This window comes from Carassius auratus, chromosome 10, assembly GCF_003368295.1.
Source record: "Carassius auratus strain Wakin chromosome 10, ASM336829v1, whole genome shotgun sequence".
Classification (NCBI taxonomy): domain Eukaryota; kingdom Metazoa; phylum Chordata; class Actinopteri; order Cypriniformes; family Cyprinidae; genus Carassius; species Carassius auratus.
This window is the reverse complement of record NC_039252.1, coordinates 9260947-9285869: the sequence shown is the minus strand read 5'-3', so window position 1 is coordinate 9285869 and position 24923 is coordinate 9260947. Positions and strand designations below refer to the sequence as shown.

The 24923-nt window shown below is 37.9% G+C and overlaps 1 protein-coding gene across 3 annotated transcripts in view; it reads left to right on the top strand.

Annotated features, from left to right (window-relative positions):
* LOC113109728 (poly [ADP-ribose] polymerase 14-like) overlaps positions 1-24923 on the top strand; it is a 44145-nt gene continuing 19222 nt past the window's right edge. The window contains exons 1-16 of one of the 3 annotated variants that reach the window (XM_026273474.1): positions 1-214; positions 427-521; positions 912-942; positions 1182-1300; positions 1501-1531; positions 1774-1971; positions 3014-3247; positions 3360-5785; positions 6667-6897; positions 7282-7491; positions 7655-7763; positions 7916-8065; positions 8171-8230; positions 8333-8515; positions 8634-8840; positions 8943-9195. In XM_026273474.1, the coding sequence (XP_026129259.1) occupies positions 40-214; positions 427-521; positions 912-942; positions 1182-1300; positions 1501-1531; positions 1774-1971; positions 3014-3247; positions 3360-5785; positions 6667-6897; positions 7282-7491; positions 7655-7763; positions 7916-8065; positions 8171-8230; positions 8333-8515; positions 8634-8840; positions 8943-9055 (4572 nt within the window). In that variant the 5' untranslated portion in view covers positions 1-39 and the 3' untranslated portion in view covers positions 9056-9195. Of the gene's footprint in view, positions 215-426; positions 522-911; positions 943-1181; positions 1301-1500; positions 1532-1773; positions 1972-3013; positions 3248-3359; positions 5786-6666; positions 6898-7281; positions 7492-7654; positions 7764-7915; positions 8066-8170; positions 8231-8332; positions 8516-8633; positions 8841-8942; positions 9196-12088; positions 12336-13473; positions 13593-13836; positions 13868-16691; positions 16890-17152; positions 17387-17503; positions 19960-20144; positions 20376-21679; positions 21890-22016; positions 22126-22265; positions 22416-22534; positions 22598-22731; positions 22915-23122; positions 23327-23450; positions 24057-24923 lie in introns of those variants that run through there. The other 2 variants (XM_026273473.1, XM_026273471.1) reach the window with 2 other exon arrangements.

Here is a 24923-nt window from a genome sequence, read left to right as displayed (position 1 = left end):
GTGAATCGCAAGCCTTTTCCTCATTAACCAGAAACCACGATGGACGAGTATTATCCCGTCACTGTAGAAGGAAACTGGCAGGCTACAAACGCTAAAAGTGTGAAAAATAAACTTCAGATTTACTTTCAGAGTAAGAGATCTCAGGGAGGAGACTGCATCGTACAATATAATGACGGGAGCGACTCTGCTACGATTCTGTTCAAATCATCTCGCAGTAAGTTATCAACATGTTAACAAAATAACATTCATTTGGTTTATTGTAATGTAATAAAATTGAGATCTTGCAGTGCGGTTTTGTCAAAACTATTTTAAAGTCTCTAAATAAAGAGTTTATTTGCAATTTTTTTTTTTTTTTTTTTTTTTCATTTTCGATAGAGAGAGAAGTTGTATGATGTATCTGACTAAATCTGATTGTTTTTATTTCAGTCCGAGATAGCGTGCTTTCCCAGGAAGAACACATTATTACTATTGGCAATCAGCAAATCAAGTTGAAAGTGTACAAACCCGGCACTGGACAAAAGGTGTGTATATTTATAGCTACAAAATCTACAATTATAGCTCTATAATCCATGTAAAAAGTTATTATGGTCTATCATAAAAAACTTTAACGATTAACGATTATTATTTTATTGTACATTAAATAAATAAATAAATAATTAAGGTAGAAAATCTGTCACTGGGGTGGCAACTTTTCAAAAGATACACCTTTGTACCAAAATGGTTCATATTAGAACCTCAGGTGTAAATATTAGTATATAAAACATTTAAACGTGTACCTAAAGGTACCAACCTAATGACAGCTTTTCTTCCATGTTTTTTTCTTGAGAGTGAAGAGAGTGAGAGAAGTCACTCTACATGTATGGTAGCATTCCCCATGTGCTCATAAATGCTTCACATTTATGTGGTTTCAGAGAGAGCAGTCCTGTGGATATCAGGAACAAAGTAAGTAAAGAATGTGGACTTTGGTCTCTGGCTGCTTACATGCATGCAAACTTTTATTGGTTGGGATATTTTACTGTTATTTCTGATGTTCTGACTCACATTCCTTTTCAGTGGTGAGGATATCACTTTGTTAGTGACCAAGTAATCCTGTATTATTCAATTGCTTGTAGAGAGACTTAACGGTTTCCATTTACATAAGAAAATTATTTGTTGTGATGCATCTGATGTTTGTGTTCAAGGTCGAGATGGCATCCTCTCCCAGACTAAAAATGATATTAACACTGCTAGTCACCAAATCGAGTCAAAAGTGTGCAAACCCAGTGATGTGGAGAAACAAGCAGACAGTACTGGACAAAGAGTGAGTGAACTTAACACAAATATAGGACCAACAAATTGCATCAAGTTACTGCTATATATGAATATATGGTCTAACATTCATTATTCAAATATTACGTTTATGGACGAGATATAGATGCATTTTATAATTCCTGTAGGAAGATAGCTGGCGGTGTTTTTAACTCAAGTAATCACCAATGCTTTGCATTTATGTGGTTTCAGACGGAGCAGGCATGTGGATATCAGGAACCAAGTAAGTAATTCATCTGGAAGAATATGCACATGCCATCTTGTTTATTGGTCAGGTTATCTTACCATTGTCTTATCTTACTATTTATAATGATCTTATCTTACTAATTCTGATACAATTTACTCTTCAGTGTTAAAGGCATCAGTTAGGTACTTAACCATCAAAACAACTCAAGATCATTTTGCATGTACCTGGTAAGTTAATAGTAGGGGGATTTAAACGTGTCACTTTAAATTTTCCTGAAGTTGTCCTGGAGACTGAGTTGGATGTGGAGAAACCTCAAGAGTCAAGTGCTGTGGTCCTGGAGAACCTTCCCGATGGTTTTAATCAAGATGTTTTGACTCTTCTGGTGGAGAACATCAGCAGTCTTTCTGGAAATGATTTTAGCATGGAAGTAATACCAGAATTAAGAAAAGCAGTTGTGACCTTTAAAAATCCCAGTGGTAAGTTATTCTACTCTTATGAAAAATATATTTACATTTGTTATTTGCATAATAGCATTACAATTTTCACATAATAATAATAATAATAATAATAATAATAATAATAGTTGTTTTTATTATTATTATTATTATTATTATAAAATTAATATTGTTATCTTAATTACTTTTTTTGAAAGTGTCATGAAAGAATGTAAAATTTTAAATGTTTCTTGAGGTTAGTTAAATCCTGTCCAGAGTGGGTGGAAAAGAACCAGAGGGGTTACACCCATGTTAGGCAATATAGGGATAGGCCTGCTGTGACAGTCAGGTGTCATTAGTCTCTATTTTCACAGCAAAATCCAGTTTTTTTTCAATAGTAATCCATGTGATCAGGAAAATGAGTCCCACTCAGGCTCTGCTTAAGCCTTCCCCCTTCTTATCTTATTATTAGTTAATTGTGCCAAATTGTTAAGGGGTTTTGCCTTGTGTAGGTGTTGTGTCATACCCAGGCTACCTTTTCAGTTGTGCGTCATATTTATTTATTTTTTTGCCTCAAGGCCTTGACGGTTTTTTTCCCAAGTGACAGTTTTTTTTTTTTAGCTTTAAATAAAATCCATATACTACTCTGCACCTTGCCTTGCCTCTCCAGGACACTAGGAACTGGAGCTTCTAACAGCAGTGATGCTATGATTTTACTAATTGTCTCTATTGTTTAGGAGGCGGGACGTATTCCACCATGTTGCATGTTGCAATTTCTCCCATTTATAATAATATGAGGGAACTATCTTACTATATACAGTTTGAGTGTGTATTTTCACCTACAGGGATGATAGCATGAAGTATTGATGTCATTATGTGACAACATAAAAGTCCTGATAAACTGTTTTTTAATTGACTCATTTAAACCGACTGCAAAAAAACACTATTTTGAGAATAAGAATCATGCTTCCCCGTTATTATATGGCAGTTTTAATAATGTAGTGTTAGATACTGTTGCACACATTTGCTTTTTTTACTTGATTAAATGTGTTTAGCACATTCTGTGATTCTTAAATTCTTACAGCTGCAATAAAGTTCCTTGAGGACAGCAGAACACATGAAAAGTTTAAGAAGAATAATCTGAGAGCCTGTGCACTGGAGAGAAGCACATGTGTGCGAGTGGAGGATCTTCCAGCTGAGGCCAACAACAACAAGATGCTGCTGGAACTGTATTTTGAGAAATGGGGCGGTCCGGTAAAGGATGTTATCATAATTCCAGAAGAACAAGCAGCCATGGTTATCTTTAAGGAGGAAGAAGGTAAATACACGTACAATTGCTGGCAGTCTTTGCTGTTACAGTTACATATTTAGTGATAACACTTCTTTACCTCATTTTGTCAACATCAGTTCATTAATTTATTCTTTTTCAGCCAAAGAGAGAGTTTTGCTCAAAAAGAATAACATCTGTGATGTTCCAGTCAAGATATATCCCTACTTTAAATCACTGGATACAATCTTGTATGGTGGCAACAGGCCACAAATGAAGCTGCCTGAACCCGTTACAGTCAGTGTACATTCTGCCATCAGAGAGTTCATCCTCAAGAAAGGGCAGATTTCCTCCATTAAAGACCAGATGAGCTCACACTTCTGCCAAATAAACATGGGCAAACCTGAAGTTTTGCTCAGTCCTGATCCAGCATTACTGAAACAGAAAGGAGTTACCAGAAGACACATTGATGGCTGGAGTAAGAATGCAACTGATGCCTTCAAGAAAATAATATCAAACTACACAACATCTGAGTGGCCCGTGTCACACGCCTTGTGGTCAAAAGTGGAAAGTGATATAAAAAAAGTAGTGAAAGATCAGGTTTTAATAGACATGGATGCCTCTAAAGGTGTGCTGACACTGGCAGGAATGGCCCATGAGATAATTGGACTGAAACCCATCATAGAGAAGTTTTTGGAGAGAGGAACAAATCAAATAGGGAGAGAGAAGAACAGTGTGACAGAGGACATGGAGATTTCTCCTGCCATGTACTCTCTGCTTGAACAAGATGGCCTGAAAACTGTTTCTCAACATCTGCGCATTGACTACAACAAAAAGATGAACAGATTAGTTTTATCAGGTCTTCATACAGAAACTCTTGCCTTCAAGAATTGGGTCCTTGAGAAGAAAATAAATATGAAACAGAAGTCCTTACAGATTAACCGTTCAATCCTGGAGTTCTTGAAATCAGTGGACTGTGATGAAATGTCCAGAGATCTCTTCATATCTCATGGAATAACGGCTGTCTACACAATCGCAAATGAAGATGTTGTTGTGATTGGGAGCACAGAAAGAGCACTTAATGAGGCAGAGAAGAGGATAAATACAGTTCTTACAACCAAAGACCTCACTGTAGAAGATCAGGGTGTGCTTCAAATGCCGGAGTGGCAGGCTCTCAAAACAAAAATGCATGATATGTTTAATACTTCCAAAAAAACATCGGTGTCTATACACATTTCACAGATAGACAAAGTACTAGTGACTGGATTAAGAGAACCAGTGATGGAAGTCAGTGAGAGATTAAGAAGTTTTATGGAGGAACACACTAGAATCGAAGAAACTGTTCGTGTAAAATCATATGCAGCATTTGAATTAATAAAAGACAGAAAATCACAAGACTGGCAGCATTTAATTAAGTTTGATAAGATGAAAGTGAATTTTGATTCAAAGAGACCCCGGATCAAACTGTCTGGAGAGCGTGCATTTGTCCAGCCAGCTTTGACCTTCTTTAAAAGGTTGGTGGATAGTCTCTGCACGGACACACTGATAATTAAAAAGGCAGGAGCAAAGAAGTACTTCATGGAGCAGGGTAAAATGATGCTCTCGATGCTGTTGAAGGAAAATAGATTTGTGGTGGTTCTTCAGCAAGATGACATGCTAGAAGAGGAGGAAGATGAAATTAGTGAAGGTAATTTTGAAGATATTGGCTACGTCTCTTGTGAGGTTCAAATACCAGGTGGACTAACTGTTACTGTCAGGAAGGCAGACATTTGCAAGATCAGTGTTGATGCTGTGGTCAATGCTGCTAATGGAGATCTGAAGCACACTGGTGGTGTAGCTTTAGCACTTCTTCAAGCTGCTGGACCAAGTCTGCAGCAAATCTGTGACCAACACATAAAAGTAAATGGGCCTCTGAAGCCTGGAGATGCCTTCATCACTGACGCTGGTCATCTTCCCTGTAAATATGTGGTGCACGCTGTTGGACCTCGCTTCAGTGATTCAGACAGACGTACCACTGTGCAACGCCTGAGACGTGCTGTGAGGGAAAGTCTGAACCAAGCGTCAATGAAAAACTGCTCCTCTATTGCAATACCAGTTATTAGCTCAGGGATATTTGGTTGTCCTCTTGATCTTTGCACTGAATCGATCGCTATGGAGGTGTGTGACTACATTGATGATCATAACCGCAGAGGCTCCAATGGCACATTAACTAAAATTCATTTGGTTGACAATAATGACAGAACTGTGAATGCCATGACTCAAGCTGTCAGAAAGGAGTTTGCTGCGTATAACCCTAAAATAACTTTCCCTCATCAAATCAAACCCCATGGGTATAGTAACAATGGACAAGGCTATCGTGGAAATGGTCGTGGTCATGGCCATGGAACCTATGGCCAAAGAAACCAAGAGTTTGAAGACCTAAAAGGTCATGGTAACAGAGACTTTGAAGAACAAGCACACTGGAGAGGAGAAACCTCAAGCTATGGTGGCAGATCAGATACCTCTGAAGGGTTAACTGTTCTTGAGAGAAAAACTACACGAGAGGGACTAAAAATCATTCTGAGCAAAGGGAATATCCAGGATGTGAGTGTAAGTGAATTGTTCATTTACAAAATTCTGACAGATAGAACATACATAGCAACTATTATCTTCTTATGGGGTGGTCACACTGCACATTTTGTTCCATTGACTTCCATTCATATGCATGCGAATGCGTCAGACCGGAGACGCAAGCTCATGCAAAAAATGTCGCATTTCGCTGCATTCCAAAGTTCAAGTTTGGTGAACTCTGACCTGCGAATTCGCATCACGTGAAGATGTGGGACCAGTAGATGATCGGTACGTCACTGCGTGACCTCTCTGTGAAGGAAGCACTATATTACTTTAGCTGAAGCGCAGCATCCTATTTTATATAATACATATTTAAAAGATTATTAATATAAAATAAAAAAGAAGCTGCATGGTTTGCAGTGTCAGTGGAAACAGGAACATATGGTACATTTGAATGAGCACATTTAAAAAAAAATTATTGCTTAGGGTGTATATATTCATATAGAGAGAGATACAGAGAGTACAATATAATAAGACGCTTTCGACGCCGTCGTAAAAGACACAGTACAAGCACATATTAAACCATGTTGTGATAATTGAGGAGAGACCATTTTATCTTGCTCTCGCCCATATTCGCAGCGGCATCCGAAATAATTTTGCACGTTTAAAGTCTAGTGTGACCACCCCTTTAAAGACTTTTATTTAATATTAATGTTTTCAATTAGGCTTTTAAAATAATTATTAAAAAATAAAACAAAAACCAAGCCATTTGCTTTGATCAGTCACACTCTATGTACCATATTCAAGTGTACCACATACTTGTTTACAGACCCCCACCCTGCTAGCTACACCTCTGCTTAATATGTTGTGCTTCAAGTAAATTTAAAAAAAATTTATTATCTCCTTTGTTTCTTCTACAGGCTGATGTAATTGTAAACACTATATCAGAGGACTTGGACCTCAGAAAAGGTGCCGTCTCCAATGCACTTCTCCAGACTGCTGGTCATCAGCTCCAGTCAGAAATCACCAGAGCTGCTCGCTCAAACAGTCTGAATTATGGTGAAATGCTCATCACAAATGGTTATAAACTGAAATGTCAAAAAGTCTTCCATGTAGTTTGCCCATTTTGGAAACAAGGCTCAGAACATAAGGTGAGAAAAAACATTAAGTAACTTGCTGTCACATAAGATCAGGGGTTTAAAACCTGTCCTAGAGGAACCTCATCACTGCACATTTTGTGTGTTTCTCTCATCAAACACACCTGGTTCAATTTATCAGATCATTTGTAGAGACTGCAAGACATACAAGGGGGGCATACAAAATGAAATGTGGCACTCCAGGGCAGGTTTGTAGAATCCTGATTTAGATGTTGCTGTCTTCTATCTCCAACCCTGATCAAGTTGTTCAGGGTCATTTAAAAATTACTGGCAGGTGTGTTGAAGAAGGGTTAGGGTTAGAACAGTGGCTCTCCAGGAGCAGGAATGGTGATCTTGCTTTAAAGATTAAAATAGATATATTTATAATCATTTTAAAAGGTACTCGCTCAGATCATTAGAAAATGCCTGAAAAAGGCAGAAAGCTGGAGAATGGCTTCAGTCGTCTTCCCGGCTATTGGGACTGGGAATCTTGGCTTTCCTAAAGATCTGGTGGCCAGAATCATGCTGACAGAAGTCCAGGAATTTAACTCTACTAATCTTCGAGAGGTAACCGTGATTGTGCACCCTTCTGACAGGGAGAGTGTAGAGGTGAGTGTGAAAAGTAGAATCAAGAAACATAAAAACACAGTCAAGTTTTCCCATCTCATACAGTATGACCAAGTCAAGATGTGTGCTTTTATTGTTTAAACTGTAACCTATTGTAACATAGTTGCACATGTTTTCATGTATATTTCTGTGCTTTATCTTTTAGTGCTTCATCAGTGTCTTTAGACATGGGATTCAGGGTCCCATCACAAAAGAAGCACAGCGACATGTCAAGATTAAAAAAAACATTTCTGGCAAGTCAGCTCAAACCTCTGGTAACACTTTCTTATCTGATGTCTATCACACTTATGTTTTTGAATATATTTTGCTAAAATATTTATTTTATTAACAAATATATCCAAATGTCACAGATATATTAGGATAGTGAGACAATTTTTCCCACATACATCTTCATGTTTTTCTTTAGGGGCCGTTGGCAAAGTCTCTTCTCCCTCTCTTGGTGTCCACATTATGCAGCTGGGTCAAGTGACTCTGGAGGTTTCTTCAGGAGACATAACTAAAGAAAAAACTGATGCCATTGTCAACTCCTCAAATCAGACGTTTTCACTGAAAGCAGGTTAATTCACCTATACACACCGCCTTGTATCAATTACTCATTTATAATTTATTTCACATTCAAAGAGAATTATAATATGACAGTAGATTTTACTTTGTAATCCAGGAGTATCCAAGGCCATTTTAGATGCTGCTGGAGTACAAGTAGAACAAGAATGTTTGTCAGGTTTGTGTTCTTTCAAATGTGCAATTTTCTTCTTGTTGATGTTGAGTTGTAATGAACTTTAGGTGCTACTGGTTAATATGCCCCCCTCCCCCTCCACAATAGTGCGATCATCAAACATGCAGCAGACAGAGATTGTGACCTCAGCCGGGCGGCTTCCATGTGGAAACATCATCCATATTATTGGACGTAATAGTCCATCTGACATTAAGGATGTTGTTATGTCTGTTTTGGAGTTATGTGAGTCACGCCAAATTACTTCTGTTGCCTTCCCAGCTCTTGGCACTGGTGAGAAACTTTGATCTTATTTTTTACATAATTGCAGTGAGTGAATTTTTTTTATGGAAATATTGTGTGAATGATTCACTTCCTTATTCTTTTTTATTTTTGGTCTCTAACCCTTTAGGTCAGGGAGGTGCACAACCAGCTGATGTTGCAGATGCAATGGTTGATGCAGTTGTCGACTTTGTAAAGAAAAAGAAACCGGTGCATGTAAGGCTTGTGAAGTTTCTTATATTCCAGACGAACATGGTGGCAGACTTCCACCAAAGCATGATCAGAAGATCTGGTGAGAAAGTAGAGGAGGATAAAGGTTTTCTGACCAAACTTAAAGGTCAGTAATAAATTCTAAAAATGCTAATCCAGTTTATTCTTTGTAAAAATACAGTAATGAATTCCTCTGTTTTTTTTTTTTTTTTATTCTTTTTCCATCAAGACTTTTTCTTGGGGAAAGTTCAGATTCTGCCACAAATGAAGACTCTGTTATTGTGGTTGAAAAAATTGAACCAGCTGTGTTTCAGCTCTGTGGGGAGACACCAAAGGACCTGAGTGAAGCCAAGGAAATGATCAGCAATTTGATACTACGGGAGCATGTGAGCATCCCAATCCATGATCCAGCCATTGCTCATTTCACCAGGGAGGATGGAGAAACACTGAACGCCATGCAGAGGGAGCTCACAGTCAGTGTCCGGCTTGAGAAGAAAGGCCAAGACTCTGTCATCACACTGGAGGGTCTGACAAGAGATGTTCACACTGCAGGCAGTCGTATTCAAGACATGATCAGAAAGGTGGAAAGAACGGAAAAACGAAGAAGTGAGGCATTTTTCATTAGCAGTATGGTTCAGTGGCATTATCAGGAAAATGGACGGAGCGTCAAAAACTTTGATATATTGACCAATTATGACCTGGAAGAGGCCTATCGGAAGAGACAGCCTACAGTGAAAATCAAAATTAACAATGATGAATATGAAGCTGATTTAGTTCGCAAAGAGGCCACAAGAAGAGGAATAAGTATTGAACTGAATAGAGTAGATCTGCAAGGTGAGATTATTTAATAATTTAAATAACATAGATCTTGTACAAGGATTAGTTAATCACATTTTTCTTTTTGTCAATAGCTGCAGCTGCAACTCAAAGCCCTTTACCTTCAGACTGGGAGGACATGAAAGGAAAACATGTTGTTCTTGTAAAACTCACAGCAGGCTCAAAAGAATTTGCCAAAGTAGAGAAAGAGTTCCGGAGAACCAATCTAACCAATAACATCATTGAAGTAATACAAGACTAATGATAAACCTCCTATTTATTAGTTTTGAAAGATTCTGGTTTTGCATTTTAGTACTATGGTGTAAATGTAAGGTTTTTTTTGTTTTTTTGCTTTTAGATTGAAAGAGTTCAAAATAGCACACTTTGGAAAAGCTACATGATCAAAAAAGAGGATCTGGAAGTTAAAAACAAGCATAAAAAGAACGAAAAGCTTCTCTTTCATGGAACTGGCCCTGATAAGACCGATCAGATCAACAGTCACGGCTTCAATCGCAGCTTCGCTGGCATGCATGGTATCAATCAAATTACGTATAAACTTTTTCACTTGCATCTATTTGTGTTTTAAATCAACTGACTATTGTTCTTGTTCTGTTTTTAGGAGCTATGTATGGGAATGGTACATATTTTGCTGTGGACCCAAGTTACTCAGCCCAAGGCTACTCTAAACCTGATGCCAACGGACACAAACGCATGTACCTCGCCAGGGTTCTTGTTGGTGACTTTACTCAAGGAAAACCAGGCCTTCCTGTCCCTCCTGCGAAGAGCTCCAGTAGTGCTGATCTCTATAACAGTGTGACTGATAACATAACCAACCCATCCATGTTTGTGATCTTCAATGATGTACAGGCTTACCCAGAATACCTAATCACTTTCCAGTAATGATTATGAGATCTAAGTCTCTGTTTTTGTTCCCGATTTACATTAATTTGGTGAAACTGAACATAATTTTAGTTAGGTTAGGTTAGCTTCTCTCTACTAACAGAGAGTTTGATACTTCAAAAACAGCGATAGCCCTTTGAATGGTGAGAAATGTATTACTTGTTGTAGTTTAATATCACAGTTCCCTTTTAATCTTTAAATACCTTAATCAGCATTTGTTTGTTTTCATATATTGAAGTATTGGCTAACTGGGAAAAGTTTGTGTTCAGTTTATGGGGATTAAATGAGGGCATTGAAATTAGGCATACTATTACATAAAAATAAAAGGACTTTCGCTACATTATTTTTATTTTATTATTATTCCTTTAAACACTGTCGAACAATTCTGATTTTCTTTGGCAGTTTTTTTTTTTTATATTTCTGTGACAGGCACTTAAAGTATATAAGTCAAGTCAAGTCACCTTTATTTATATAGCGCTTTAAACAAAAAAAGATTGAGTCAAAGCAACTGAAGAACATTAATTAGGAAAACAGTGTGTCAATAATGCAAAATGACAGTTAAAGTCAGTTCATCATTGAATTCAGTGGTGTCATCATCCCAGTTAAGTTTAAATAGTATCTGTGCAATGAAGTCAATGATATCACTGTAAATGAAGTGTCCCCAACTAAGCAAGCCAGAGGTGACAGCGACAAGGAACCAAAACTCCATCAGTGACAGAACGTAGAAAAAAAACCTGGTTTCCGCTGTCTTTCAGGGATGTAGGTCCTTTCTAGTTGCTGATCCACAATCTGGTTTAGATACTTGTTGGATCCGGGTGACTGCAGTGACCCTCTGATCTGGATACAGACTGGATCTGGTGGCTATGGTGACCTCGGAATAAGAGAGATGCCATTCTTCTAACGATGTAGCAAGTAAATCAGGTTTTACGGGAAGTGTTCCCAGATCCAGTTTACTTAATTAATCCAGCCTAAAGATCCTTTAATAGATTTGGATATTAGAAGAATAGTGTGTTTTGTGTAAACCAGGTTAAAGAGATGGGTCTTTAATCTAGATTTAAACTGCAAAAGTGTGTCTGCCTCCCAAACAGGTAGGTTATTCCAGAGTTTAGGTGCCAAATAAGAAAAGGATCTGCCGCCCGCAGTTGATTTTGATATTCTAGGTATTATCAAATTGCCTGAGTAAAATAAACGATCAGTTTTAAATAAGGTTTAAATATAAAATAACAATGAATTACGTCACATGGCCAAATCCTAAGCACAAATGTGACCTTGGACCACAAACCAGTCAAAAGAGTCTTTAATATATATATGTAATTTTTTTTCTTTTCTTTTTTTTTTTTTCTTTTTTTTTTGCTGACACAACTATTTGAAAATCGGGAATCTGAGGTTGCAAAAAAAATAATAATAATAATTTTAAAAAAATAATAAATTCAAAATTAAGTTTTGATACATTGACTGTTGGGAAGTATCTGGAACATATTTTTGCCTTTTTTTTCTTTTTTACAAAAATACCTGTGCTACTTATGACACAAATAAAAACGTCTCGAGTTCTTATCTTGGATGAACGTACCTTATAATTTCATGGACAAGCCGGTTTTATTTTCTCTGAAAGTGGACTCAAACGAAGAAACGAAAATGAAAGTAAAGAGGGCGGGATCAAGTATACAGAGGCTATTATAGGCGACTGACTTCCAAGTCATTTCCTCGTTGACCAGAAAATCCACGATGGATGAATATCCTTATCCCATCATTGTAGAGGGAGACTGGGGGCCTGAACACGCCAAAAGTGCTAAAAATAAACTTCAGATTTACTTTCAGAGTAAGAAAAAATCTCAGGGAGGAGACTGCGTTGTGCAATATAATGACGGGAGCAACTCCACTACGATTCTGTTCAAATCATCTGACAGTAAGTGCTAAACACGGCCATTTACGTTATCAAAATAACAAATATGTATTTAGTAAAGCAATCTGTCAGATTCAAATACAGTCAGATTCAATGTCAGATTCAAATACAAAGCGCGACAAACTCATGTAGCCTAACGTTAGCTAGCCTCCACTGTCATCCATTTAAAGAAATGTAAACAAGTGAACAACACATCAAACTACAGGAAAAATAAATAAATCCAGTCTCGTTAAATAATTTATAAAACGATTTCTGCCACTCATTACCAAGCATACATAACATAACATAAGATACTTTGGACATTAATAAGGCGTATTTATTTTGGGATAAGAAGTTCACTTTACCCTCTCTCATTGAATAACTTTCATGACTGTAAAACTCAACACTATCTTTGTCATCTTTGTCATCTTAGCCTATCCTTATCGTGCAAATTTGTGCTATCAAATGTACTCCAGTATAATCCTATTGTTTTTTTAGATGATATGTCCCAGCGTCTACGAGAACATTCATGTTCAGAGAATGAATTACAACAAATTTAAACAAATTTGGAATAAAAAATAATATTTTGCATCATGGAGTGAATTTATGAAAGAAAGAAAAAAAAATGTTTTTATTTGTTGGCAGATATAGGAGGAAAAATTGCCCTGAATAAAATAGCATTTTAATAGCATTTTAACATACTCTGTAGGTGGTTGCTATTGGTTCGGCTACATCAATACATTATGAATGAGTGTTTCACCTGACATGGGTTCAGTTGAAACAAATGCAGTTCTTGTATTTATGAACTAATTGCGGAAACTATAAGCTATTTGTAAATTATTATTGGTCATAATTATATTTGTAGACTGTTGAAAGAAATATCATTCTCAATTATCAAAATATTTTTGATATTGATTTTTTTTTTATATCAATAGCTTAAAAAATAGTTTTAATGAGTTTTGTGTGGTAGCATAAAAAGCAAAAAGTGTCAGAACTGTACACACTTTACTCTTCTTGAAGAACTTTAAGCTTAAAGGCATATGTCATATCAATGTTAATCATTTAAATTGTCACATTCACTAATATAACGTAGTTTTGTGTTACTTTTTATGTTTTGAAGCATTGTGATGTTTCTAAAGAAACCTGATAATTTGTGTTCAAGCCCGAGATGGCGTGCTCTCAAAGTCAGAACACATCATTACCATTGACAATCAACAAATCAAGTTGAAAGTGTACAAACCCGGTGATGTAGAGGAACAGGCACACAGCACTGGACAAAGAGTGAGTAGATTTATTTCTAAATCGAGAATTAGGACCAAAAACGATACTATAAACAGATATAGTCACTAAAAAGGTTAAAGTAAAATTAAGTTTCATGGTTGATGCATTTAAGAATTTCTCAAACAAAATGGTTGTCATTTCTCTGTATTGTTAAAAAGGACTGGGGTAGAGAGAACAAACTACATATGCTTGTTTAGTTCTCCATTCACATAACTGTAAATGCTTTACGTTTGTGTGATTTCAGACAGAGCAGGCATGTGGATATCAGGAACCAAGTAAGTAAATCATCTGAACTTTGGTCTCTGGCTTTTGTGAATTGCATATTATTGAACTGATATTACGAATGTACTTGTTAACACATTAATTTTCAATAATAAAAATATCAGTTGGGTACACTCTCAGAAAAAATGGTACCAAAGCTGTCACTTGCACCCTTTTCAGAAGGTACAAATGTGCCCATTTAGGTACAGTATGTATCGTTAAGGTATTTATATGCACTCTTTAAAGGTAAAAATTGATAGCCTGAACTGTAAGTCGCTTAGGATAAAAGCATCTGCTAAATGCATAAATTTAAAGGGGGGGTGAAATGCTATTTCATGCATACTGAGTTTTTTAAACTGTTAAAGAGTTGGATTCCCATGCTAAACATGGACACAGTTTCAAAAATTAAGTTGTACGTTTGAAGGAGTATTTTTGTTCCAAAAAAACCTCTTCCGGTTAGTCACAAGTTTCGGAAAGTTTTTTTCGAATATGGCTCTGTGTGACGTTAGATGGAGCGGAATTTCCTTATATGGGTCCTAAGGCACTTCTGCCGGAAGAGCGCGCACTCCCGTATAGCGAGGCTGATCAACAAACATTTCACTGATCAGAGCTATTCACTGATCAGAGCGAGAGCGTCGCGAAAAGTCACAAAAGGAGTGTGTTTTTGGTTGCCAGGGCAAGACAACCCTGCACAGATTACCAAAAGAGAAACAGCATTAAGGGACCAGTGGATGGAGTTTATTTTTACAGAGCATCAACGGAGTTGTGCAAGTGTTTTTGTTTGTTCCCTGCATTTCGAAGATGCTTGTTTTACAAACAAGGCCCAGTTTGACGACGGATTTGAACATCGTTTATTTCTTAAGGATAATGCAATCCCAACTAAAAAGGGTCACGATCGTGTGTTGGAACCGCATGCGGTGAGTAAAACTGCTTCAAATATCTCTGTGTTGTGAACTTAGCTATCAGCGCGTGAGCACATCAAGTAAACAACATGCGATGTTGTCATCAAACTGCACTTTCCACATGTACAGCTTAAAAAAAAAAAAAAAAAAAAAAGACGACATAAAGTGGAACTTAGTCATTTTCCAAAACCTCTAAACAAATATATACAGTTTCAGTACATACCACATAGAGACGCATTTGCTGATGCTGCTCTTGTTAAATTTCAGCCTCTGGATCTGTGTCACAGCTTCCAACGCTCCCAACGCGAAAGCCTACTGGCGCTCGTGATTCTTTAGCTCCGTCCACACGTCACGCCTCTAGGTGCTTGGGTTTTTTTCCGGGAAAAATCGGTACAGACTATCTTTCTCTTTAAATATAATAAAAATAAAGACTTTTTGGAGTTATGAAGGGTGCAGTACTACTCTATAGGTACTCAAGATTAACAGGATATTGAGTGAAAACGAGCATTTCACCCCCCCTTTAATTTAATTTAATTTAATTTAAATATGGTATAAAGGTGACATTTATTAAAGAGCAGGTCAAATGGTTTTTTAAAGTGTTCTAATATTGTGTTGGAGTCCCCTACATCTGTTTTAAATGCATATAAGATCAGAAAACACTGTAATTTTCATTTGTCCATGATTTCGAAATGGTTTTCGTTTGATTCAGTTCTGAGCATAATGTCTGTAAACCCCTCCCTTCCATAAGTCTACTCAGCTTTGATTGGTCAGCAGGGCAGCCTGCTGTAATTGGCACAAAGAGGAGCGCTTGAGCAAGTTAGTGAGCACTACCATCTGTTTTGCCAAATTCGCGTGGTTTTTGATATCACGGGTTGTAGCAACCCCAATAATGTCATATTTAGGCACTGGAATGCGAATTTAACAGGGGAACCCTGACTGAAAGCGTGTATTTTACATCCCAGAACAATGTTTTTTTAAAGGGGGACCACGCTCAAAACACGATTATGCTAGTTTTAAGTAGCAATTGGGCGGGTTTTGTTGTGACAACCTGGCAACCCTAGCATGCACCTTTTCATAAAACAAAGTCTAGCTGCAAAACTGTAAACACTTAACAAAACAATAATGGTGGAAACGTTAGCCAAGTGCTAAGGTGACTGATGAAATAATACAGTTTGAAAACCAAAATATGTCTACTGTAATGTCTGAAGAACGACAGACAAAATATAATTGTTTTTGAATGCAGAACAGCTGTATCACATGCGCACCAGCCTAACTAACTCGTCACTCTCTACCGGGGCTTTTAATGCCTGCATTAACCCTATAACTACATAAACAGCACTTTCATAATGATTCTAAAGTCTGTGTGCTGCGCTACATTATTTATTATTAAACTAAGTAATTAGAACAACAACAGTATACATTAAGTGAAAGTTACATGACATTCAGCCAAGTATGGTGACCCATACTCAGAATTCGTGCTCTGCATTTAACCCATTCAAAGTGCACACACACAGAGCAGTGAACACACACACACACACACACACACAATGAACACACACCCGGAGCTGTGGGCAGCCATTTATGCTGTGGCATCCAGGGAGCAGTTGGGGGTTGGATGCCTTGCTCAAGGCCACCTTAAGTTGTGTTATTGCCGGCCTGAGATTCGAACCCACAACCCTAGGGTTAGGAGTCAAACTTTTATTATGCTTATGTGTTACCCAGTGACATGTACCGGTCACAGGCTGAAGATTTGAAAATGAAGGCAATTCCGAGTCGACTTTTTCTTTTGAGAGGCAATATCTTTATTTATCTTATGTTAACTTTGCAGATTATTTACATTGAAGGATAGCTACCTCACAAACTACAAAATAGATTTTTTTTCGAAAACCCATATAACCTGCTCTTTAAATGTGTGTAACTTTTATTTTGCCTTAAGATCAAAGTGCCTCTCAGGCTGATGTGAAGAAACCTCAAGAGACAAGTGCTGTGGTCCTGGAGAACCTTCCAGAAGATGTTAACCAAGACGTTTTGACTCTTTTGGTGGAGAATATCAGCGGACTTTCTGAAAATGACTATAGAATGGAATTAATACCAGGATTAAGAAAAGCAGTTGTGACCTTCAAAAACCCCAGTGGTAAGTTTTATATTTATACTTTTTTATTATTATTTAGACATTTTATTTGGTCAAGTTTTGTTTTGGTCAAATATTAATTGAGCTTAATATTGATTACATAACACCTTAGTTTTACATGTTACAATTTAAAATTAAGAGTTTTTGATAATATGACTCTTTTAATATGAGCTTTATTATTTTGCTGGTAAACAGTATAAAAACTTTTCTTATTATGACTTGATTGAATGTGGCTCACACATTCTGTAAAATATTATTTCTTACAGCTGCAGAAAAGTTTCTTCAGGACAGCAGGACACATGAAAAGTTTAAGAAGAAGAATCTGAGGGCCTGTGCACTGGAGAGAAGCACATGTGTGCGAGTGGAGGATCTTCCAGCTGAGGCCAACAACAACAAGATGCTGCTGGAACTGTATTTTGAGAAATTGGGTGGTCCAGTAGAAGAAGTTATCACAATTCCAGCAGAACAAGCAGCCATTATTATTTTTAAGGAGGAAGAAGGTAAATATATGTGAAATAGCTGGCACTATTTGCTGTTAAAGATTTAGATTTAGTAAAACTTTTTACTGCTGTTTGTCAGTGTCGATGCATTGATTCACTGCACCTCCAACTTTCCAGCCAAACAGAGAATTTTGAAGCAAGAGACTTACATCTGTGATGTTCCAGTCAAGATATATCCTTACTTTAAATCACTGGATACAGTCTTGTATGGTGGCAATAGGCCACAATTGAAGCTGCCTGAACCCGTTACAGTCAGTGTACATTCTGCCATCAGAGAGTTCATCCTCAAGAAAGGACAGATTTCCTCCATTAAAGACCACATGAGCTCACACTTCTGCCAAATAAACATGGACAAACCTGAAGTTTTGCTCTGTCCTGATCCAGCATTACTGAAACAGAAACACGATGCCATTGATGGCTGGAGCAAGAATGCAGTTGATGCCTTCAAGAAAATTCTCTCAAATTACACAACATCTGAGTGGCCCATGTCACACCCCCTTTTATTTAATGTGGAAATTAATATTAAGAAAGTAGTGAAAGATCAGGTTTTAATAGACATGGATGCCTCTAAAGGTGTGCTGACACTGGCAGGAATGACCCATGAGATAACTGGACTGAAACCCATCATAGAGAAGTTTTTGGAGAGAGGAACAAATCAACTGGAGAGAGAGAAAAACAGTGTGACAGAGGACATGGAGATTTCTCCTGCCATGTACTCTCTGCTTGAACAAGATGGCCTGAAAACTGTTTATCCACATCTGCAAATTGACTACAACAAAAAGATGAACAGACTTATTTTATCAGGTCTTCATACAGAAACTCTTGCCTTCAAAAATTGGGTCCTTGAGAAGAAAATAAACATGAAACAGAAGTCCTTACAGATTAACTATTCAGTCCTAGAATTTCTGAGATCAGTGGACTGTGATGAAATGTCCAGAGATCTCTTCATATCTCATGGAATAACTGCTGTCTACACAATCGAAAATAGAGATGTCGTTGTGATTGGAAGCACAGAAAGAGCACTTAAAGAGGCGGAGAAGAGGATTAATACAGTTCTCACAACCAAAGTCCTTGTTGTAGAAGATCAGGGTATCCTTCAAATGCCGGAGTGGCTGGATCTCAAGAAACAACTGGAGAATATGTTCAGTACACTCAAAAAGATATCTGTGTTGATAAACCTTTCCAAAAAGAGAGACAAAGTATTAGTGACTGGATTCAGAAAACCTGTAATGGAGGTCAGTGAGAACTTAGGATGTTTCATTGAGAAACACACTAGAATCTTAGAAAAAGTTCATGTCAAATCACACGCTGTGGTTGATTTCATTAAAGACAGAAAATCACAAGACTGGCAGCATTTCATTGAGTCTAATGAGGTGAAAGTGAGTTTTGATTCAATGAGACCCTTGATCGAACTGTCTGGAGAGCGTGCATTTGTCCAACCAGCTGTGACTTTCTTTAAATGTTTAGCAGATGCTCTCTGCACGGACACACTGATAATTAAAAAGGCAGGAGCAAAGAAGTACTTCATGGAGCAGGGTAAAATGATGCTCTCAATGCTGTTGAAGGAAAAGGGATTTTTGGTTGTTCATCAGGAAGATAATACACTAGAAAAGGAGGAAGATGAATTTACTGAAGGTAGTTTTGAAGATATTTACCAGGTCTCTTGTGAGGTTCAAATACCAGGTGGAGTAACTGTTACTGTCAGGAAGGCAGACATTTGCAAGATCAGTGTTGATGCTGTGGTCAATGCTGCTAATGAAGATCTGAAGCACACTGGTGGTGTAGCTTTAGCACTTCTTCAAGCTGCTGGACCAAGTCTGCAGCAATATTGTGATCTACACACAGAAGTAAATGGGCCTCTGAAGCCTGGAGATGCCTTCATCACTGACGCTGGCCGTCTTCCCTGTAAATATGTGGTGCACGCTGTTGGACCTCGTTTTAGTGATTCAGACAGACATACTACTGTGCAACGCCTGAAACGTGCTGTGAGGGAAAGTCTGAACCAAGCTTCAAGGAAAAACTGCTCTTCCATTGCAATTCCAGTTATTAGCTCAGGGATATTTGGTTGTCCTCTTGATCTTTGCACTGAAACAATCGCCAAGGAGGTGCATGACTACATTGATGATCATAACCACAGAGGGCCCAGAAGCACATTAACTAAGATTCACTTCGTTGATAATAATGACGGTACTGTGAATGCCATGACTCAAGCTGTCAGAAAGGTGTTTGCTGCTTATAACCTCAAAATAACTTTCCCTCATCAAACCAAACCTCGTGGGTATAGTAACAATGGATCAGGCTATCGTGGTCGTAGTCGTGGTCATGGCTGTGACCGTGGTCATGTCCATGGGAATGGCCGTGGTCATGGACACTATGGCCAAAGAAACCAAGAGTTTAAAGGTTCCAAAGGTCGTGGTAATAGAGTCTCTGAAGGAAAAGCACACTGGAAAAGAGATCCCACAAACTCTGGTGGCAAACCAGATATATCTGAGGGACTGAGTGTTCTGGACACCAAAACTGCACAGGATGGACTAAAAATCATTCTGAGCAAAGGGAGCATCCAGGATGCACATGTAAGTATCATAGTTACTTTTTTCAAAAATCCATAAAATGAAGAAAAGGGGAAAGAAAAAAATATCTAAGAATAAAGTTTTAACTGCTAATGTGCTTTTTCTGTACCAGCATACATTCATATTGTTTGTGGTAATCGTAGTATGTCCAATTCATTCAAAAGAAGTGTCTCCTGTTTCTTCTACAGGCTGATGTCATTGTAAACACTATATCGGAGGACTTGGACCTCAGAAAAGGTGCTGTCTCCAGAGCTCTCCTCCAGACTGCTGGTCATCATCTCCAGTCAGAAATCACAAGAGCTGCTCACTCAAAGAATGTGAATTATGGTGAAATGCTCATCACAAATGGTTATAATCTGAAGTGTCAAAAAGTCTTCCATGTGGTTTGCCCGTTTTGGAAGCAAGGCTCAAAAGATGAGGTGAGAAAAAATTACAATAAACAGGGCCAGATTTACTAACAGCTTGCGCAAGCGCAAACCACCTTTTGGCATTAAAATAGTACTGTCAGTATTTACTAAACACAGTGAAGAATTAGCACTTAAAAGGCATGGGCACAGCTATTGTCGTGCCTGATGGCGACGGCCGGCTCTGCCCACAAAAAGCTCTGTTTGTGTTTGTGCTCATCAAATTCTGGTATTTATTAGGGGTGCTCCGATCACGATCGACCGATCGTTATGCGCATTTCGTCAGTAAAGCCGGTTATCTAATCAGCGGTTAATTCCATCAGGTGCGTGATTTCACATAGAGCAGCTATTACTACACAGAACCGTTGTTAATAGAGAAGATGCGCAAATCCACTTCATTTTCAGCGTTTTTCAGCGTTAACTTCTCAGTTAACATCGGCTCTGTGTAGTAATAGCTGCTCTATGTGAAATCACGCACCTGATGGAATTAACCGCTGATTAGATAACCGGCTTTACTGACGAGATGCGCATTAACGATCGGCTGATCGTGATCGGAGCACCTCTAGTATTTATGCCATTATTTAATAACCCCCAAAAGTATGGTAATTTGTGCTGCTCTTGGTAGATTGCACAGATCATTATGGAAATTATATGGCTGCATCTGTGTTCTTTAATGTGTGCATTGTCAGTAAATCACACGCAGAATTTTCCTGTCCCATCTGTGCTTTTCTGGTGCTCTACAGCTAATTAGTCCAGTTTAGTACATCTGACCCAAAATTTTAATTTACAGTTGTCATTGACTTTGTTAATGCTGGCTCATTTTAAGATTAAAGGTGCAATATGTAATATTTACAAAAATCTTTTGACCGAAATGCAATATAATATACATAACTATGTTTTCAGAGGTGCACCTTACTTAATGAACCGTTAGATTTTTATCACCTTAGATTGAGCAATTTCTATCTACATACGTTGTGGGTCCCCTTACATGGAAGTCGCCAACATGTTTGTACAGTAGCACTGAACACAATTATGAACATGTACATTAATATTCGCAATAACATTAATTTATTGAATAATTAAAGCACTCTGCTGTCTTTACCGATGACCTAGCTTCTCTAAAGGGAGGGGTGAGCGGGGGACATTGGTTGCAATTTGCAATATCACCTCTAGATGCAAAATTTAGACACTGCACCTTTAAATGATATGCCAAATGTGCCTCATATCATATGTAAGCACTACTTAATAATTTAGTTGGTACTTTTTTTAAAAGACAGATAATAAACAGATAATATATATATGTATTTACATTTTAAAAGGTACTCGCTCAGATCATTAGAAATTGCCTGAAAAAAGCAGAAAGCTGGAGAATGGCTTCAGTTGTCTTCCCGGCTATTGGGACTGGGAAACTTGGCTTTCCTAAAGATCTGGTGGCCAGAATCATGCTGACAGAAGTCCAGGATTTTAAGCCTACAAACGTCCGAAAGGTAACTGTGATTGTGCACCCTTCTGACAGGGAGAGTGTAGAGGTGAGTGTGAAAACTAGAATCCAGAACCATAAAAACACAACCAATATTTTTTAGCTATAAACTATTCAAATAAACTTTCATAGTTGTGAATGTCAGTATTGTCTATATTTCTGTGCTTTATAATTAGTGCTTCACCGGTGTCTTTAGACATGGGATTCAGGGTCCCATCACAAAGGAAGTACATCGACATGTCATGCCGAAAATAAATAGTTCTGGCATGTCAGCTCAGACCTCTGGTAACACTTTCTTATTTGATGTTGATTACACTTATTTTTGTAAAATACAGTACATTTTGTTAAAATATTTGTTCTAATAACAAATATATCCAAATTTCACAGAATATAGGAGTGACACATATTTTTATATTTTTCTTTAGAGCTTGTTGGCAGTGTCTCCTCTCCCTCTCTCGGGGTCCACATTATGCAGCTGGGTCAAGTGACTCTGGAGGTTTCTTCAGGAGACATAACTAAAGAAAAAACTGATGCCATTGTCAACTCCTCAAATAAGACATTTTCTCTGAAAGCAGGTTCATTAATCTTCTCCTATATTATCTGACTTGTTTCAATGAATATAAGTTTCATTTACAATGTTTTTCCTGTTCAAAGAGTCTTATAAATTAACAGTAAATTTCTCTTTGTAATCCAGGAGTATCCAAGGCCATTTTAGATGCTGCTGGAGTAAAAGTGGAACAAGAATGCTCACAGATTGGTTTGTGTTCCTTAAATTTACGGTTCATTCTTGTTGATGTACTTTAACTTTTTGAATACATCAATCTTTGGCATATGCTTCAAATAAGAACTAAGGAGCTTAAGATGTTTTTGGTAAACATGTTTTTCCAATAGTGAGATCATCCAACATGCAGCAGACAGAGATTGTGACCTCAGCCGGGCAGCTTCCATGTGGAAACATCATCCATGTTATTGGACGTAATAGTCCATCTGACATTAAGGATGTTGTTATGTCTGTTCTGAAGTTATGCGAGTCACGTCATATTACTTCTGTTGCCTTCCCAGCTCTTGGCACTGGTAAGAAACTTATATATGTATTTATTTATACTTAATTGCATTAAGAGTTTTGCTTATGTACTTACTGTACAATTAGTTAATAAATCATTTTTACTAAGGTTTTATTGTATTTATTTATTTTTTGAGTAGGGGGTGGGGGGGGGTTGTGTTAGGAATTATTCACTATTCAGTTCTTTTATGTATTTATTTGTTTACACTAACCCTTTAGGTCAGGCTGGTGCAAATCCAGCTGATGTTGCAGATGCAATGGTTGATGCAGTTGTCTACTTTGTAAAGAAAAAGAAACCGGTGCATGTAAGCCTTGTGAAGTTTCTTATATTCCAGACGAACATGGTGGCAGACTTCCACCAAAGCATGATCAGAAGATCTGGTGAGAAAATGGGGAAAGATAAAGGCCTTACTAAATATAATGGTCAGTAATACATACATACATACATACATCCCATCCATTCTTATTTTTTTTTAAATGTAGTAATTTATCCCTCACTGTTTTTGTTGAAATGTTTTACCCATTAAATGTTCACCCGGATAAAAAGACTCTTTCGGAGGGGAAAGAGCAGACTCTCCTGCAAATGAAGAGTTTGTGATGGTGGGAGAAGATATTGAGCCAGCTGTGTTTCAGCTTTGTGGGGAGACACCAAAGGACCTGAGTGAAGCCAAGGACATGATCAACAGCATGATATTGCGGGAGCATGTGACAATCCCTATCCGTGATCCAGCCATTGCTCATTTCACCAAAGAGGATGGAGAAACACTGAACGCCATGCAGAGGGAGCTCACAGTCAGTGTCCGGCTTGAGAAGAAAGGCCAAGACTCTGTCATCACACTGGAGGGTCTGACAAGAGATGTTCAAACTGCAGACAGTCGTATTCAAGACATGATCAGAAAGGTGGAAAGAAAGGAAAAACGAAGAAGTGAGGCATTTATAATCAGAAATGTGGTTAATTGGCAATATCAGGAAAATGGACGGAGCATCAAAAACTTTGATATGTTGACCAATTATGACCTGGAAAAGGCCTTTCAGAAGAAACAGCCTTCAGTGAGAATCATGATCAATAATGAAGAATATGAGGCTGATTTAGTTTTCAAAGAGGCCACAAGAGGGAAACTGAGAATTAAGTTAAAAAGAGTAGAACTGGAAGGTAAGTGAGATCATTTTATAATTAAAGGGGGGGGGGGGGGGGGGGGGGGGGTGAAATGCTTTTTCATGCATACTGAGTTTTTTACACTGTTAAAGAGTTGGATTCCCATGCTAAACATAGACAAAGTTTAAAAAATTAAGTTGTACGTTTGAAGGAGTATTTTTGTTACAAAAATACTCCTTCCGGTTTGTCACAAGTTTCGGAAAGTTTTTTTCGAGTATGGCTCTGTGTGACGTTAGATGGAGTGGAATTTCCTTATATGGGTCCTAAGGGCACTTCTGCCGGAAGAGCGCGCACTCCTGTATAGCAGAGCACTGAGAGCACAACAGACATTCACTGATCAGAGCGAGAGAGTTTTTGGTTGCCAGGGCAAGACAACCCTGCACAGATTACCAAAAAAAAAAAAAAAAAAACAGCATTAAGGGACCAGTGGATGGAGTTTATTTTTACAGAGCATCAACGGAGTTGTGCAAGTGTTTTTGTTTGTTCCCTGCATTTCGAAGATGCTTGTTTTACAAACAAGGCCCAGTTTGACGCCGGATTTGCACATCGTTTATTTCTTAAGGATAATGCAGTCCCAACGAAAAAGGGTCACGATCGTGTGTAGGAACCGCAGGCGGTGAGTAAAACTGCTTCAAATATCTCTGTGTTGTTAACTTAGCTATCGGCGCGTAAGCACATCAAGTAAACAACATGCGATATTGGCATCAAACTGCACTTCCCACATGTACACCTTTAAAGAAAAAAAAAAGACGACATTAACTGGAACTTAATCAGTTTCAATACATACCACATAGAGACTTCCTGCTGTAGTCATTGCTGATGCTGCTCTTGTTAAATTTCAGCCTCTGGATCTGATTCTGGATC